At 48.2% G+C, this 18186-nt stretch overlaps 1 protein-coding gene across 2 annotated transcripts; it reads left to right on the top strand.

The window, feature by feature from the left end:
* The first annotated feature begins 10698 nt into the window (after positions 1–10698).
* LOC140420820 (uncharacterized) lies at positions 10699–13972 on the top strand. 2 transcript variants are annotated; one of them, XM_072504876.1, is made up of 2 exons: positions 10699–10717; positions 12849–13972. In XM_072504876.1, the coding sequence occupies exon 2, from the start codon at positions 12957–12959 to the stop codon at positions 13824–13826; it is 870 nt and encodes a 289-aa protein (XP_072360977.1). In that variant the 5' UTR covers positions 10699–10717; positions 12849–12956; the 3' UTR covers positions 13827–13972. The 2 variants fall into 2 exon arrangements, with proteins under 2 accessions (XP_072360977.1, XP_072360976.1); XM_072504875.1 differs by having other exon boundaries at positions 10710–10759.
* Positions 13973–18186: the final 4214 nt, after the last annotated feature.

Genomic DNA, 18186 nt, shown 5'->3' on the forward strand with positions numbered 1-18186 from the left:
ATATACGTTTGAGCAGTATGCACGCCATCCCCGAGCGAGTGCGTCACCAAAAAAATGATGAAGGAGCTGCTCTCCGATAGCTGGAGATTCCAAACAAACCTGTTGGACTTTAACCTGCTGTTGGAACACCTCTTACTGTTCTCACAAATAAAAGGCACAGCAACTTTCTGAATGTCTTCACTGTTGAGTTCCATTATTTAATTTCTTCAGGGATTTAGTTATTTACGTGTGTCAACTCCATCAAACAAAGACGGGAGAGGCCGGCGTTACATGGGGGTTTCTCGCCTCTATCCCTTTCCGCCCCTATGTATATCCAATGGCTCGGCTCGTTCGCTGGTTTTATTTACACTTTTCCGTCAGGGGCTGGGCTGGGGGGGGGGGGGGGGGGGGCGGTGACCGTCCCCGTACGGGCTTAGCTGGGATTGTGTTTTCCCCCATTCTGACTGGGGATATTTTGACCCTGCTGTCGGGGCCTTTCTCTGTAGCCTTGCTCTCCCAGCCCCCTGTCGCCCCTCCCCCTCCCTTTTGCCCCACCCATTTTTCCCTCATCTCTCTCCGTATTGTTTGGCGATTTGGGGAGCCCTCTGCCGAGCCCCCTCCCTCTTCCTACTTCGCTCTGTTGGCTCTTGTCTATAAACAGGTCCTGGAACAAGTTGGTGAATGGCTTGTGTGGTGCTGCTGATCGCCCGCCAAGCAGGATTTCTCGGTGGGCTATGAGGCAGGAAAAGGCAAGGGTGCCCCCCTTCCCTGAATGGTTCTGGATAGTCTGGTACCCCACAAATTGCCACATTCGGGCTTGGCTCCTCGCTCACACCCACAACCTTGGACATTTCTTCAAAAAAGGCTGTACAGAACCAGACAAGTCTGGAGCATGCCCAGAACATGTGGATGAGGTTGGCCAGGCCTCCATGGCACCGTTCACATTTGAGCTCCAACTCTGAGAGGAAACTGCTCATTCGGATTCTAGTTAGGTGCGCTCTGTGCACCACTTTCAGTTGCATTTGGCTTGCACATGTGGAGGTGGATTGCCCCTGATAAGTGCTTTGATCCAGAGTCCCCACCCTATTTCTGTCCCTAGTCTTTCCTCCAATTTTCACCATCACTCATCCATCAGAGTGCATGCCCCTCTAACAGTTACCCATACAGATCCACGCAGTTCGCCCCACCCACGTTGCCCACGTCCATCAGTTCCTCTAATATTGAGTGTCTTGGTGTCAGTCGGTATGAAGTCGTCACCTTGCGGAGGAAGATTTTTACTTGCAAGCGTCGCATTTAACCCTGGTTTGGCAGTTGCAATATTTCCTTTTTTTTAAAAAGACATTTTATTGAGGCATTGATATATTTATACATCAAACACAAGCATGAAACAAAACAAGCCAACGGGACTGCAAATAATCAAATCACCAAAATATCTAACACCCCACCATCCCACCTCCCAACTCCCCTACCTCCTTTTTTAACACAACCCCCCCCTCCCCCCGCCCACCTCCGCTGACATCTTAACTGTTCTCAAAGAAGTCGATCAATGGCTGTCATCTCCGGACAAACCCCTCCACAGATACACTCATGGCGAACTTTATCTTCTCCAGCTGAAGAAACTCTCCAGGCCACTCACCCACGCCCCCATATTCAGTGGCCCCGAGTCCCTCAGTTCCAATAAGATCCGCCTCCGGGCTGCCAGGGTGGCAAAGGGCAAGACATCGGCCTCTCTCGCCTCCTGAACTCTTCTGGCACTCCAAAATTCCAGTAAGAATTGTTAGCAAGGACTAATCAGCAGTTTCTAACTGGACATGTTAATCAGTGGGACCTCTCAGACACTGGTGGGAAGTTCATTCCAATTTAGGATTGAAAGCAAGCCAGGATGTTATTGTGTACTAAATTCTGATGAGAGTTCCTGAATTTTTTCTTTTTTTTTATTCGTTCATGGGATGTGGGCTAGCAAGGCCAGCATTTGTTGTCCATTCCTAATTGCTCTTGAATGGAGTGGTTTGCTAGGCCATTTCAGAAGAGTCAACCATATGCTGTGGATCTGGAGTCACATGTAGGCCAGACAAGGTAAGGACAGCAGATTTCCTCCCCTCAAGGACAATAGAGAGCCAGATGTTTTTTTACGGGGAATGATCAGAAATTGAACTTTTCAAGAGGGAGACAAAGCCTTGGAAATCAGTGACGCATCCAGAATATTAAAGCCCAGCCAGTTATAGAGTTGTTTACATCAGCAGAAATAAATCAAATATTGTCAGTCTATCCGTCCTGGAGGTGATTATCAGCAACGATAACAGCAGAATCCAATCCCCGTAGGCATTTGTGAACTCGTTAGTGCATGAGTAATTTGGTTTGCCTGAGTGAATCCCTTTCCACACAGGTGAATAGTCTCTCCCCAGTGTGATGACGTCTGTGTACATTGAGATTGGATGGAGATCTGAACCTCTTCCACATTCAGTGCAGCTAAATGGCTTCTCCCCAGTGAATTTGCTGGTGTGACTGAGTAAATCCCTTTCCACACACCTGGCAGGTGAACAGCTTCTCCCCAGTGTGAATTTGCTGGCGTCATTGAAGAGTGGCTGACTGAGCAACTCCCTTCCCTCACACCGAGCAGGTGAACGGCTTCTCCCCAGTGTGAAATCGCTGGTGGGATCGAAGAGTGGAGGACTGAGTGAACCCCTTCCTACAAACCAAGCAGCTGAATTATTTATTCCCAGTTGCACTCCCTGGTGTGCAGTGAGAATGGAGAAATGTCTGATAGGAAGTACAGCTGATTGCCCTCTTCTCAGTGTGAATTTGCAGGTGTTTCAGCAGGTTGGAGGACACAATGAATCCCTTCCCACAGACGGGACAGAGCAGTGTACCCAGTGTGACCTCACTGTTGTGTCAGCAGAGTCGGTGACTGAGAGAATCTCGTCCTACAAACAGAACAGGTGAACGGCTCCTCCAGTGTGAACACATTGATGGTTTCTCAGTCGGGATGAATAATTGAATATTTACCACAGTCCTCGCATTTTCACGGTTTCTCCAATGTGCTGACCCCAGTTTGAATGCGTCTCTTAAATTCCAGCTGCGGTGGACAATTGAATTATTTACCATAGTCCTCATATTTCCGCGTCCACACACACAACATGTGCACAGTTTCTCCTCACTGTGAATGGTGTCATTTTCTTTTCAGCCTCTCTCCCTGCTTAGAGCTCTTTCCATAGTTAATTTACTGGAACACTCTCATTCGTGTGTGTCTGTGGCTCAGCGCTTTTACAGTCACACTTATGTTTGAAGTATTTTCCCTCAGATCTCACAGACCAGAATTTCTCCTTCCACACTCAAATGGTCAATTAGATTCAAATCCTGATGGCTTGAGAGACACAAGCAAATCTTAATGCTTGATAATGCTCCACATCTGCAAACCCATCCCTTCTAATCCCGTGTAAAAGGAGTTAACAAAAGTAAGCAATGTCAGTACAGTAAAAAAAAGTATAAGAAGAAAATATCCTAGTTTCTGTCGAACACCCTTTGCCCTGTGTTGAAATCCAAACCCTTCACACAATCTCCACCATTTCCTTGTTCTACTCCCAACTGTCCCTCTCCCACTTATCTGGCTGTGTTCAGGTTTCCAAGTCCCTGTGAAAGGAATTTGAATCCCATCACCATCAGTCCAGAGTATGAATTGAGAAGAGACAAACATTTCTCTTGATTTGAGTTTAAATATAATCTTAAAGTGCAGAAGGAGATTATTCGGCCCATCGAATCAACACCGACCCTCTGAAAGAACACCCTGACGAGACCCACTCCCTCGCCCTCGTAACCCCACCTTCGCACAACGTCGGACACTAAGTGGCAATTGTAGCGTGGCCAAACCACCAAACCTGCACGTATTTGGTGTTTGCTGTTTGTAAATCCTCCCTTTCTAAATTTCTGCAAAAGGGGTTTCGAACATACCCCAGTGTCAGTACAGGGTAGAAAGTCACAACTTTCTCCACTCCTGGTAGCTGGAGTAGGGTGGTCGCTGTCGATCTGCTAAGTATTTGAAAATGTTTATTTTTTTCTTTTATCTTTTATTGCTCCAGAATTGGACATGCGATTTACTGGTGCCGAACAGAACTGACATATATTTATTGTCCTCCAACCACAAGTGGAAATACTTTCACTTGTCTGCCCTATCAATTTATTTCATTATCTGAAAGGTTATAATCAGGTCAGTCATCACTCTGGAGAGAAAAGTGTTCAGTCTGTTCTATCATTCCTTCTTCGGTATAACCTTAAATGAACAAGTTTTGTTAATGTTTCTACCCAATTTCGAAGTGAGAGCCTCCAGTGAAAAGCAACCGTGCCCTCCTATCCCCTATTGAAACTGAGCTCTCCACCCATCAAGCTCCACAGAGGCTCTGCTCTCCACTCCGCCACACAAACGTTGTGCAGCGAAGAGCCCAATGGAGCAGCCTAGACTGTTAAATGGTGATGATATGCAAAGCACTTTGGGACTTTGTTTTGAAGAAATGGAATACGCTGTTCTCATTAGGATTGCTAGAGACAGACATAATAATAATAATCTTTATTACTGTCACAAGTAGGCTTACATTAACACTGCAATCTGTAAAAATCTGTAAAACACTGCAATCTGTAAAAATCCCGTAGTTGTCACACTATTGCGCCTGTTCGGGCACACTGAGGGACAATTCAGAATGTGCAATTCACCTAACAAGCATGTCTTTCGGGACTTAAAGGAGGAAACCGGCGCAGACACGGGAGAATGTACAGATTCCACACAGACAGTGACCCAAGTCAGGAGTCGAACCCGGGTCATTGGTGCTGTAAAGCAACAGTGCTAACCAGATATTGGTTAGCACGGTAGCATAGTGGTTAGCACTGTGGCTTCACAGCGCCAGGGTCCCAGATTCGATTCCCAGCTTGGGTCACTGTCTGTGTGGAGTCTGCACGTTCTCCCCGTGTCTGCATGGGTTTCCTCGGGATGCCCCGGATTCCTCCCACTCGTCCCGAAAGACGTGCTTTCAGATAATTTAGACATTCTGAATTCTCCCTCTGTGTACCCGAACAGGCACCGGAATGTGGCGACTAGGGGATTTTCAGAGTAACGTCATTGCAAAGCAAGCCTACTTGTGACAATAAAGATTATTATTATATCAACACTGTCATCATCAAGTAGCAGAGCATTGATAAAGTTATTCCACCCATTGAGTCGATAGAATTAGTGGAGCAGATATGTCTCAGAGGATTGTAGGATGTGAAGAGCTATAGAGATGGGGAAGGCCCAATTAACCCAGAAATCAATCCAAATATATATACAAGAATGACCCAAGATTCGGTTATACTACCCGCAAAGATGGTGTGTTTGAAGGGTGGCTCTGATTCCTGAATCCTTCTGGTCCATCGTCATGAAGATAGGTCTCACTGGCAGCTTCCTCCTTCCTTTCTTCTGGTCAGTTCTTCGGATAGTCGTGGGCAGCACGGTGGCACAGTGGTTAGCACTGCAGACTCATGGCATTGAGGTCCCAGGTTCGATCCCAGCCCTGGGTCACAGTCCGTGTTTGTGTGGGTTTCGCCCCCACAGCATAAAGATGTGCAGGGTAGGTGGATTGGCCATGCTAAATTGCCACTTAATTGGAAAAATGAATTGGATGCTCGAAAATGATTTTATAAAGTTCTTCTGATGGTCTAGGACACCACCCACATTGAACTTCCGCTGTCGAGATGCCACAAGTGTCAATCTCTTTTTCCAACACCGCATTTCGCCACATCCCCTGGCGTCCTGCCAATGAAGCCTGGGGAAGGGCGGGGCGGCGGGTCACAGCATCTAATAGTCTGGTTGCTGACCAATTGACGCCTAGACGCGTCCCAAGCGTCCATTTTCCATAGTGTGGCCTGAATGTAACACCTTGCCAAATAAGGGAACAGCGGGGAATGGCTCCGCCCAGGACTCTGGCTCATTCAAGGCTGCAGACTAAAGACCTGTGCATGTCAACAACATGCGATGATCTCTTGTTGGGCGATGCACAGGGCGAGGTGCAGACATGCCAGGCAATCTGTTTGCATTCTGTATATTTCAACTTGGCTAAATCCGAATTCTCAGTGTGCCATTTGCTGGAGGCGTCTGTAGTATAATTTAGAGTGTCCAATTGTTTAGTTTAGGATATTCAATTTTATTCGGGCTCAAAACAAGGCCGACTGGGTCCCCCCAGGTTTATCAGTTCTGAATAAAGGAACAGATGGTCCACGCTGATGCCTGGGCATCAGAATTTGTGAATCACTTGCAGCCTGGTGATTTTTGTGGTTGAAAGCACGGCCCATCAGCAAGTTTTTCTTGACAGGTGTTGTCAGCAAGAACAAATTACAGCCAGTAAGTGGTTATTTTCCCAGGTTTCCGAATGCACCTCTGGCCAGGTGCAGCTGCAGCAAAACACCGGCGAGGGACGAACTCACAGCATAGCCCATCGATTACACTGTCGTATAAGTACCGCGCGCTAACCGATTGCGCCACTGGAGCACATAGCAAACGAGCGATTTGATTTAATTACATTTTACAGCCAATACTGGTGACAAATATGAAGCCCCAGCCTTTCGAGTCTCGCTTCATTGCTGAAACGCTCCATCCCAGGTAACATCCTGGTGAATCTCCTCTGCATCCTTTCTCCTGCAATCACATCCTTCCTGTAGCGTGGCTGCTAGAACTGCACACAGTCCGCTCGCTTATCTTCTAGAAGTAACAATCCGTCCTTGAAGTACAAGTCTTTGACCCAATTTTAGTCTCTTCCTCCATAACAACAAACAACAAACGGGAATGAGACAATTCTTCATCACACTGTAAGATGACTATGTTTTAATAATGATTTGTTTCCCCTGTTCTCGGTCAGATAATTTATCATATGAGTGTGATAATCACTGCACTCCAGAAATAGGTGAAACAAGGAAACGTTTAGAATTTGATGTCAGTTACTTTCAGTGATGAATGTCTGCCGGGTGCTTTCTGGGAAGATTCACATGAGCCGCAGTGGTCAGGTTGGTGGGTTTTGGAAATCGAATGTTCGACGTGAGCCTCATGGTCGATTTCATGTTCCAATTAACAGCAATCTTTATTGACATTGGCTGAGAAGTAGCTTGTGTTACAAATAAATCACTAGCTTTCTGAGCACAGCTCCTGCCTCAGGTGAATGAAGAGGTGGGTTCCAGAAACTCATATATAGTCAATGATGCAAGATGATACTTTGAATGCCAGTCTTTGCAGGTAATAAAGTCTTTACGGGCCCAGACGGTGCGACTGGAGAGAGGGATAATCACAGGTTAAAGAGGTGTGTATTGTCTCGAGTCAGGCCACTTGGTAGGATTTCGTAAGCCCAGGCCAGATGGTGGGGGGGTGAATGTAATGCGACATGAATCCAAAATCCCGGTTGAGGTCGTACTCATGTGTGCAGAACCTGGCTATCAATTTCTGCTCGGCATTTATGCGTTGTCGCGTGTCCTGGAGACCGCCTTGGAGAACGCTTACCCGAAGATCCTTACTCCAATATCCTTTCAAGCCAGTTAGAGATGTCCCTCACCATGAAACCGGGCATGCAGCATACCATGCTGGACTCTTGGTCCTGCTTTACAAAGGATGCTATCAGGTCCCTTAATTATATAATCCCCGACTACTATCACTTATAATATTGCTCCCCCCCGCTTGAATGGCCTGCTGTACCATGTTGTCGTTGTCTGCTAGCTCATCCTCCCTCCAGTCCTTTTCCTCGTCCACACAGGGAGCAAGTACCTAATACCTGTTGATCAAGAGTTGAGGCTTCTCCATTTCTGAATTTAGGATCTCTCTACCTGCCTCACTCAAGCTCACAACTGGCTGTACCTGACCACTGGTCGAATTTGAGGTACTTAATCTAAACAAAGCATCCAGGAAACTCTCCCCTCCCGGATGTGCCACACTGTCTGAAGCTCAGACTCGTCAATTCTGAGCCAAAATTCCTCCGGCAACAAACACTTGCTGCAAACAGTAGCACAAGTGGATAGCATTCACAGCGCCAGGTTCCCAGATTCAATTCCCCGTTGGGTCAGTCTGTGCGGAGTCTGTACGTTCTCCCCGTGCCTGCGTGGGTTTCCTCCGGGTGCTTCGGTTTCCTCTCACAGTCCAAAGATGTGCAGATTAGGTGGATTGGCCATGATAAAATGCCCTTAGTGACCAAAAAGGTTAGGAGGGGTGATTGGGTTATGGGGATAGGGTGACAGTGAGCTCTTAGATAGGTCGGTGCAGACTCGATGGGCCGGATGGCCTCCTTCTGCACTGTATGTTCTATGGTCTATGTTCAAACATGGTTCCTGCAGCTTGCAATGGGATCTGCGAGCTCCCACACGATGCAGCTACAGCACATCACCTGCCCAGCCATCTCTACTTAGTTAATTAATTGGTTTTTTAATGTGTTTTTTTTTCACATTAATGCAGATACCCTACCAGCCAATTAGGTCACAGCTTTACTGTAACGTTACTTTTCAGGTTTTTCAGCTTCCGAGGTAAGTTACTTTATACTTACTGCGAGATGCTCAACCCTCCGAGTCCACTCTCTGGAGACATACGCTGTGTCTCCGCCATTCTCTTTTACTCTGTCATTCAGCCATCACAACTGCTGACCCACTCATGAGACCTTTTAAATGTCCAGACTGCGGGAATTGCTTTAAACGATCTAGGAACCTGGTGACCCATCAACATGTCCACACTAACTAGAGACCGCTTTGGCATTCTCAGTGTGGGACTGGGTTCAGGCAATCTTGTCATCTCACTTTACACCAACGAGTTCACACTGGATAGACTCTGTTCAGCTATTCTGAGTACGGGAAGGGATTCTCAATCTTCAAACTTACTGAGACATCAGTGTGTTTACACAGGGGAGAGGCTATTCACCTGCTTAGAGTGTGGGAAGGGGTTCACTCAGACATCCCACCTGTTGACACACCAATGTATTCACACTGGGGAGACACCAGAGTTGGAAGGGATTCAATCACCTATCACACCGACTGAGATACCAGTGAGTTCACAAGTAACTACAAGTCAATTACTAGGGGGCATAGGTTTAAGGTGAGAGGGGCAAGGTTTAGAATCATAGAATCATAGATTCTATGATTCTAAACCTTGCCCCTCTCACCTTAAAGGGGCAAGGTTTAGAGTAGATGTACGAGGCAAGTTTTTTACGCAGAGGGTAGTGGGTGCCTGGAACTCGCTACCGGAGGAGGTAGTGGAAGCAGGGACGATAGGGACATTTAAGGGGCATCTTGACAAATATATGAATAGGATGGGAATAGAAGGATACGGACCCAGGAAGTGTAGAAGATTGTAGTTTAGTCGGGCAGTATGGTCGGCGCGGGCTTGGAGGGCCGAAGGGCCTGTTCCTGTGCTGTACATTTCTTTGTTCTTGTTCTTTGTAACTACAGTGATTGGATTTTGCTGTTTTTAAAAAAATTTGGAGTACTCAATTCTATTTTTCCAATTAAAGGGCAATTTAGCGTGGCCAATTCACCTACCCTGCACATCTTTTTGGGACCCACGCAGACATGGGGTGAATGTGAAAACTCCACACGGAGTGACCCAGGACTTGGATCAATCCCGGGTCCTCGGTCCCATAAGGCAGGTGCTAATCAGTGTGCCAACATGCTGCCCCAGATTTTGCTCTTAATCACATCCATGTTCATTGGGATTTGTTTCTGTTGATGATAAACCCCGCACAAATTAACACAGAACATACAGTGCAGAAGGAGGCCATTCTGCCCATCAAGTCTGCACCAGCCCACTTAAGCCCTCACTTCCACCCTATCTCCTTAACCCAATAACCCCCTAACCTTTTTGGACACTGAGGGCAATTTAGCATGGCCAATCCACGTAACCTGCACGTCATTGGACTGTGGGATGAAACCGCAGCAACCGGAGGAAACCCATGCAGACACGGGGAGAACGTGCACACTCCACACAGTGACCCAGCAGGTAATCGAACCTGGGACTCTGGCACTGTGAAGCCGCAGTGCTAACCACTATGCTACCGCGCTGCCTCAAATAAGTATTTTAGCTAATAAACATAGAACATACAGTGCAGAAGGAGGCCATTCAGCCCATCGAGTCTGCACCGACCCACTTAAATCCCCATTTCCACCCTATCCCTGTAAGCGAATAGCCCCTCCTAACTTTTTTGGTCACGAACAGCAATTTATCATGGCCAATCCACCTAACCTGCACATCTTTGAACTGTGGGAGGAAACCGGACCACCCGGAGGAAACCCACGCAGACATGGGGAGAACATGCAGACTCCGCACAGTGACCAGGGGGGGGGGGGAATTGAACCTGGGACTCTGGCGCTGTGAAGCCACAGTGCTATCCACTTGTGCTACCGTGCTGCCCACTTTTCAAAAACATTTCTTACCATTTCCAAATTTCCCGAGATAATAATTGTTGATATTCTGAATATAAGTCAAATAAATCGACTGTGAGTTAAGTACAGAGTGTCCTTTCTTTTAATATCTCTAACACAAGTTATATCCTTTTGAAGGGCTATCCGCTCTGTCTCCTCCAGTCTCACCTCCAACAAGTGAGGAGTTTCTTTACAATCCGATCAGCTATCTCTGCTACCTCCCTCCCTTCCGGCTGATTGACGGCAGCTTCAGACCAATAGGAAGAACGGGACCGGCTGGTCCTCCAACCAATCAGTGAATGAGATGTGGAGCTGGCAATGAAACAAGCGCAGTGTGAGTAATGGCGATCCTGGAGGTTGAATTGATCCGTTCTCGGTAAACGGGTTGAATCGCGGAACAAAGCAGGCGATAGATCTGGAGGGTGGGCGGAGGGGCATCGTAAACACGTTGTGTAAACCGCAAGCCCCGAAAAATAACTTCCGGTTCCCCAGAAGGGGGCCGGAGCTTTTTCCAATCACAGGCTCGTGTTGACGGCGCCATGATTCCAGTGGGCAATGTGCAGTCGCCATTTTTGTGAGGGGCAATGTACACGGCATGCACGGCCGCTATGTTTATGGGGGGCGATGTTTTCAATCATACAATCCCTGCATTACAGAAGGAGGCCATTCGGCTCATCCAGTCTGTACGGACCCTCCGAAAGAGTACCCTACCTTGGTAATCCCATCTTTTGGACAATTAAGCATAGCCTATCCGCCAAACCTGCACATTTTGGACTGTGGAGGAAACTGGAGCACCCAGAGGAAACCCACACAGACACAAGGAGGACATGCAAATTCCACACAGTCACCTGAGGCCGGAATCCTTGGCGCTGTGAGGCACCAGTGCTAACCATTGTGCCACCCTGCTGCGCTTTGCAGTTTTCACAATTTTTCCACTCTTTGAGTTACAATGTCTTCTTGAGGAAGCAGAACAATGATATATGTCCAATTCAGTGACTTATGATTATATTTATATTGTACCTGTAACATAAAACTTTCCATGTAATTTCACAGAAATGTGATAAAATAACATTTGACACTGAGCCACGGAAGAAGATATTAGGACAGGTGACCAAAAGCTTGATCAATGGGGGAGATTTTAAGGAGAGTAGTAAAGGAGGAAAGTGAGATGGAGCGATTTAAGGAAGAAATCCGTGAGCTGGCCCCAGACAAATGGAATATCAGTCACCAATTTTGGAAAATTCAAATTAGAAATGTTCAAGAGGCTAGAATTAGGTGAGTGTAGAGATCTTGGAAGACTGTGTGCGTGGAGGAGGACTACAGAGATAGGGGTGGTCACAACCATGGAGGAAAACATGGATGAGAATTTAAAATTGAGATGCTTCTGAACCTGAGGCCTTTGTAGATCAGTGAACATAGAAATTAGGAGCAGGAGGCAGAAATTCAACCCCTCAATTATGGCTGATCTCATTCTGGTCTCAAATCCATTTCCTTGCCTGTTCCCCATATCCCTCCAACCCATTTTTCAATCAGAAATATACCTATCTCCTTGAAACCATTTAATGATTCAGTCTCCTTTGCATTATGGGGCAGTGAGTTCCACAAGTTCACTGCCCTCTGTGAGAAGTAGTTCCTCCTCATAGGTTCCTCCTCATAGAGTGCACAGAGATGATAGATGAGCAAGACGTGGTGCGCTTAAGCACACAGGCAGAAGAGTTTTGGATGACTGCAAGATTGCAGGAAGGTTGAATGTGAGAGACTGACCGGGCATGCATTAGGATAGCTAAGTTGAGAGGTAACAAAATAGTAAATAAGAGTTTCAGCAGCAGATGAGTGTGGTTTGGGGGGGGGGGGAGCAGAGTGGGGTGCAGGGGGTAATGCTACTGACATGGCAAGACACGGTATTGGCAATGATGTGGATAAGGGATTGAATGCTCCTCTTGCAGGCAGTTGTGACGCCAAATATGTAAATAATGTGGTTGCTCATCAGACATTTCCCGAAGAAAGGGATGGAATCAGGGTCTAGGGAGTGAAGTTTGTAGTGGGGACTGAAGAAAATGACTCAGTCTGCCCTTTAAATGGAGGAAATTTCTGTTCAACCAGTACTGGATGTCAGATAAGTCGGGGTGGTGTGTGACTCCAAAGGGAACTTGGACACACACACCTGCTCTCCTGGTCCTTCTGGGGGGGAGTCAAGCTTACTGAGACTTTGGGAGATTCTGCCTCTCTTCCGTCACCCACTCTCTCTGTCCTCCATGAAGTCCAGAGTCTCGTTTAGGTCCAGATTGTTTGTCAGGTTCCCTTCCCTGAAGGACCATTAATGAAACAGTTGGGTTTTTACAACAATCCAGCAGTTTTCCTGGTGCCTACCCCACAAATTCATTCAGCTCAATTTCACAACCTGCCTTTGTGTTTTTGTGGGTTCTCTCTCACTCGTTTCTTTCTGTTGTAAATTAATTTCACAGGATACGAGAAGGGGAGGATTTGCAGTCGGGAAACTCAAATCAAACATCACATCAGAATCTGGCAGATTCGCCAATTTATTATAACCTGAATATCATCGGATTTTGAACATGGAAGGAAAAAGCACCTTTCACAGTGGGGAGAAACTGTACATGTGTTCTGTGTGTGGACTTAGTTTCAGCCAATCATCTGGGCTATCAGAGCATAAACTCAGTCATACTGGGGAGAAACCATGGAAATGTGGTGATTGTGGGAAGGGATTTAAATACCCATCAGAGCTAAAAACTCACCGGCGCAATCACACCGGGGAGAGACCATTCACCTGCTCCACATGTGGAAAGACATTCACTCGGTCATCCAACCTGCTGATACACAAGCGGGTTCATACTGGGGAGAGGCCTTTTACCTGTTCCGAGTGTGGGAAGGGATTTACTCAATCATCTGATCTACAGTCACATAAGCAGGTTCACACTGAGGAGAGACCTTTTAAATGCCCAGACTGCGGGAAGGGCTTCAAAGGTTCCAGGGAGCTGTTGCGCCATCAACGTGTTCATTCTGATGAGAGACCATTCAGGTGCTCTCACTGCGGGACTGGATTCAGGCAAGCAAATCAACTCACTGTACACCAGCGAATTCACACTGGGGAGAGACCATTTAACTGCTCAGACTGTGGTAAGGGATTCATTAATGCATCCAACCTGCTGACACACCAGCGAGTCCATACTGGAGAGAGACCATTTACCTGCTTCGAATGTGGTAAGGGATTCATGAATTCATCCCATCTCCTGACACACCAGCGAGCTCACACTGGGAGGAAATGGTTTATCTGCTCCCAGTGTAGGAAAGCATTCATTACTTCAGCCCACCTGTTAGCACATCAGCGAGTTCACACTGGAGAGAGACCGTTCTCCTGCTGTTTGTGTGGGAAGAATTTTACTCAGTCATCCTCCCAGCTGAGACACCAGCGAGTTCACAAGTAGCTACAGTGAATGGACTTTGCTGTTAATCACATCCAGGACTGAACCGTGTTCATTGGGGTCAGTTTCTGCAGACGCTAATAAACTTCAACCTAGCAGTAGCTGATAATATTGTGGATAAAAGTCTAATAAATCAGCTTTGTAATAAATACACAGTGTGGTGAATTTTTTTAGTATCTTGAACACAAGTTAGTTCCTTTTGAAGGGCCCTCCCTTTCTGCTGTCTCCTCCATCCTCACCTCGAACAACAGGTGTGCGGAGATCATGGAGCTTCTTTACCACTGAGATTGAGATAATCCGATTAACTGCCTCTGCTACTTCCCTCCTCACATGATCCCAATACCTTCACTTTTCACTACTTGTAAACTACTTAATAAAGATTATTAAAAAGATCCCTGTCCAATCTCTGGCCTCTTTCCACTCCATAGTCCTTGTCACATCCCAAATTCATGCACATCATTCCTGAATCTCCAGGTTTGAATCTTTCCTGTAGAATTTCTGGATGTCACAGTATCTTCCCAAAGTCACAAATTAGATCCATGTGAATGTTACAAAGGTAACCTCACCGATTGTCTCTTTTGTCAAAATACTGCACTTCCTCCCGAACTGCACTGTGGATGTACACACACATGGACTGCAGAGGTTCAAGAAGGCAGCTCACCATCACCTTCTCAAGGGTATTTAGGAATGGTATTAAATGCAGGCCCAGCCAGTGACATGAGAGATTACTTATTTTTGAAAAATCTCATCTGTTTATGAAACTCTTATCCATTCTCTCTAAACTTGATGATGATACTAGATCCCTGACCAGCCTCCCACATCCAAACCCCTGAGAAACAGTAGACCATCCAAAATTCTACAAACTGTGTTCTTTCACTCTTTAAAAATATTTTTATTGAAGCATTTGCAAAGTTTTTATAACAATAACAAACACAACAATAATAACATAAACATCAACATGGTAAACTAGACATTTCCCACCCAACCCCTTCTGTACATCCCTTAACCATATTGCACCTACCCACCCCCCTCCCCCCTTCAGAATGCTGCTTCTGCTGACATATTAATTTTCCCCGCGAAAGTTGACGAACGGCTGCCACCTCTGAGAGAACCCCAGCATTGACCCCCTCAAGGCAAACTTTATTTTCTCCAGCTTGAGAATCCCAGCCATGTCACTGACCCAAGTCTCCACACTCGGGGGCTTCGAGTTCCTCCACATTAAAAGGATCTGTCCCCGGGCTACCAGGGAGACAAAGGCCAAAACGTCGGCCTCTTTCACTCCCTGAACTCCCGGGTCTTCTGATACTCCAAAGATCGCTATCTCTGGACTCGGCACCACCGTGGATATTGCCGTGGCAAACCCCTGCCAGAATCCTCCAAGCTTCGGGCATGCCTAAAACATGTGTACATGGTTTGCTGGGCTTCCTGCACACATCGCACATCTATCTTCTACTCCGAAAAACTTGCTTATTCTCGCCGCCGTCATGTGTGCCCGGTGGACCACCTTAAACTGTATTAGACTGAGCCTAGGGCATGATGAGGAGGAATTAACCCTGCTTAGGGCGTCCGCCCACAGACCCGCCTCTAACTCCCCACCTAGCTCCTCCTCCCACTTGCCCTTCAGTTCCTCCACTGGGGTCTCCTCCGCCTCCAACAACACCTGATAGATATCCGACACTTTCCCCTCCCCCACCCAGGTACCGGACACTACTCTGTCCTGTATCCCCCATAGCGGGAATCGCCAACACCTGTTTCCTCAGAAAGTCCCGGACTTGTAAATATCTGAAACCATTCCCCGGCGGCAGCTTGAACTTGTCCCCCAGCGCCTTCATACTGGGAAAACTCCCATCTATGAATAGATCTCCCATCCTCCTAATTCCTGCTCTCTGCCAACTTCGGAACCCGCCATCTATCCTGCCCGGCGCGAACCTGTGGTTGTTGCAAATTGGGGTCCAGACTGATGCACCCTCCACAATCTTATACCTCCTCCATTGCCCCCAGATCCTCAATGCCGCCACCACCACCAGGCTCGTGGAGTACCGGGCCAGCGAGAACTGCAGAATCAGTGCTCCCAAACTGGTGCCTTTGCAAGACGGCGCTCCCATGCCGACCCCTCCCCCATTACCCACTTCCTAATCATCGCTATATTCGCCGCCCAGTAGTAGTTGCAGAAGTTCGGCAGCGCCAACCCACCCTCCCCCCAACTGCGCTCCAACAACATTTTCTTCACCCGCGGGGTTTTATTTGCCCACACAAAGCCCAAAATAATCTTGTTTACCTGCTTGAAAAAGGCCTTAGGGATGAAGATGGGGAGGCACTGGAAGACAAACCAAAATCTGGGGAGCACTGTAATTTTCACGGTCTGTACCCTCCCCACCAGTGATAGCGGCCCGTTTCCCCAGGGGTTGTAGCTGGTTGTCCTGCTCGAGGCAATGACCCTGTTGAGCAGGGACTGGCGCAGCTCATAGCTCATAAATGACTGGCATTATGGTGGTCTTCTTGAAGGAGGTTGCGGCCTCGCCACATCCGGCGCATGTTCGGGTACACTGAGGGAGAACTCAGTATGTCCTATTCACCTAACAGCTCGTCTTTGGGACTTGTGGGAGGAAACCGGAGCAACTGAAGGAAACTCACGCAGACACAGTGGGCATTTTCTCGACCCTTAACTTCCGCCTCAATGTCAACACCTTTACATACACCTGACAGAAGCACAGACGCTAGTCTCGCCTATGTACCACCATGGCGTCAAGGAATGGCAGCCGCCACCCCCCACTCCCACCCCCCGCCTACCGCTTTCTTCTCCAGCTAGCCCATGATGCACTATCAATTACGACGAGTGGAGAGTAGTCGAGACTTTATTACACAGAGATATATGGCCTCCTACAGCTGCTGCCGAAATGGCTGCAGTTCGTGAGAGCACACACATTTATACTCCACCTACTGGGCGGAGCCAGCAGGCCGGGATCTACCCCGGTACCTGTAGTACAGGGGCCTTACCGTAATACCCTCATATGCAGTGCAGTATATACAATATAATACAACTGTGGTGACTACCACATTCACCCCCTGTTAGAAATGAGTCCAGCGGGGGGGGTGGAAAACTATTGGTTGTCATTAAAATTTCAGAGAACGTTACAAATTTAGACGGTCGGGGGCCTTGATCCGTCGTTGAGAGCGCCGCAGTGCTAGTGGCAAGTTAGGCGTCGGCTTGGTCGTCGGTGACTCCGGGAGCATGTTGAAATCCTCTTCATCCCTGGGTGGGACCAAGGGGAGGACGGATTGTCCTGGAGCGGGGGCTGTGGTGGGGTGCGCTGGGGGAAGGGTGGGTGGTGCCGGGGCAGCGGGGGGTATGTGTGGGGACCCAGCTGGTGCCAGGTCCCTGAGGGAGACTGTCTTGGCAGCCATCGGGGTACGCTACGTAGGTGTACTGCGGGTTTGCGTGGAGTAGCTGTACCCTCTCAACCAACGGGTCCACCTTGTGGAGCCGCACGTGCTTGCAGAGGAGAACGGGTCCTGGAGCTGCCAGCCACGTTGGGAGCGAAACCCCGGAGGTGGACTTCCTGGGGAAGGCAAAGAGACGTTCATGGGGGGTTTCGTTAGTCGCCGTGGAGCGACCGAATGGAGTGAAGTGCATCGGGGAGGACCTCCTGCCAGCAGAAGGCCAGGAGATGTCTGGACCATAGGGCCAGCTGGACGGCCTTCCAGACTGGCCCATTCTCCTGCTCCACCTGCCCGTTTCCCCGGGAGTTGTAGCTGGTTGTCCTGCTCGAGGCAATGACCCTGTTGAGCAGGTACTGGCGCAGCTCATCACTCATAAATGAGGATCCCCGGTCGCTGTGGATGTAGGTGGGGAAACCGAACAGAGCGAAGATGGCGTTGAGGGCTTTGATGACGGTGGCAGACGTCACATGGGATGGCGAAGGGGAATCTGAAATGTCCGTCGACCACATTGAGAAAATACGTGTTGCGGTCGGTGGAGGGGAGGGGCCCTTTGAAGTCCATGCTGAGGCGTTCAGAGGGGCGGGAGGCCTTCACCAGGCACGCACAGTCTGGCCGGTAGAAGTGCGGTTTGCACTCCGCGCAGACCTGGCAGTCTCTGGTGACAGCCCTGACTTCCTTGATGGAGTAGGGCAGATTGCGGGCCTTAATGAAGTGATAAAAACGGGTGACCCCTGGGTGACAGAGATCGTCGTGCAGGGACCGGAGTCGGTCCACTTGTGCGCTGGCACATTTACCTCGGGACAGGGCATCGGGGGGCTCATTGAGCTTACCGGGGCGATGCAAAATCTCGTAATTAAAGGTGGAGAGCTCGATCCTCCACCGCAAGATCTTATCATTTTTGATCTTGCCCCGCTGTGTGTTG

The sequence above is a fragment of the Scyliorhinus torazame genome, chromosome 5 (genome assembly GCF_047496885.1).
Source record: "Scyliorhinus torazame isolate Kashiwa2021f chromosome 5, sScyTor2.1, whole genome shotgun sequence".
NCBI classification, from domain to species: Eukaryota; Metazoa; Chordata; class Chondrichthyes; order Carcharhiniformes; family Scyliorhinidae; genus Scyliorhinus; species Scyliorhinus torazame.

Coding starts and splice junctions, on each gene's coding strand:
- LOC140420820 (XM_072504876.1), top strand. CDS start 12,957: ATGGAAGGAAAAAGCACCTTTCACAGTGGGGAGAAACTGTACATGTGT.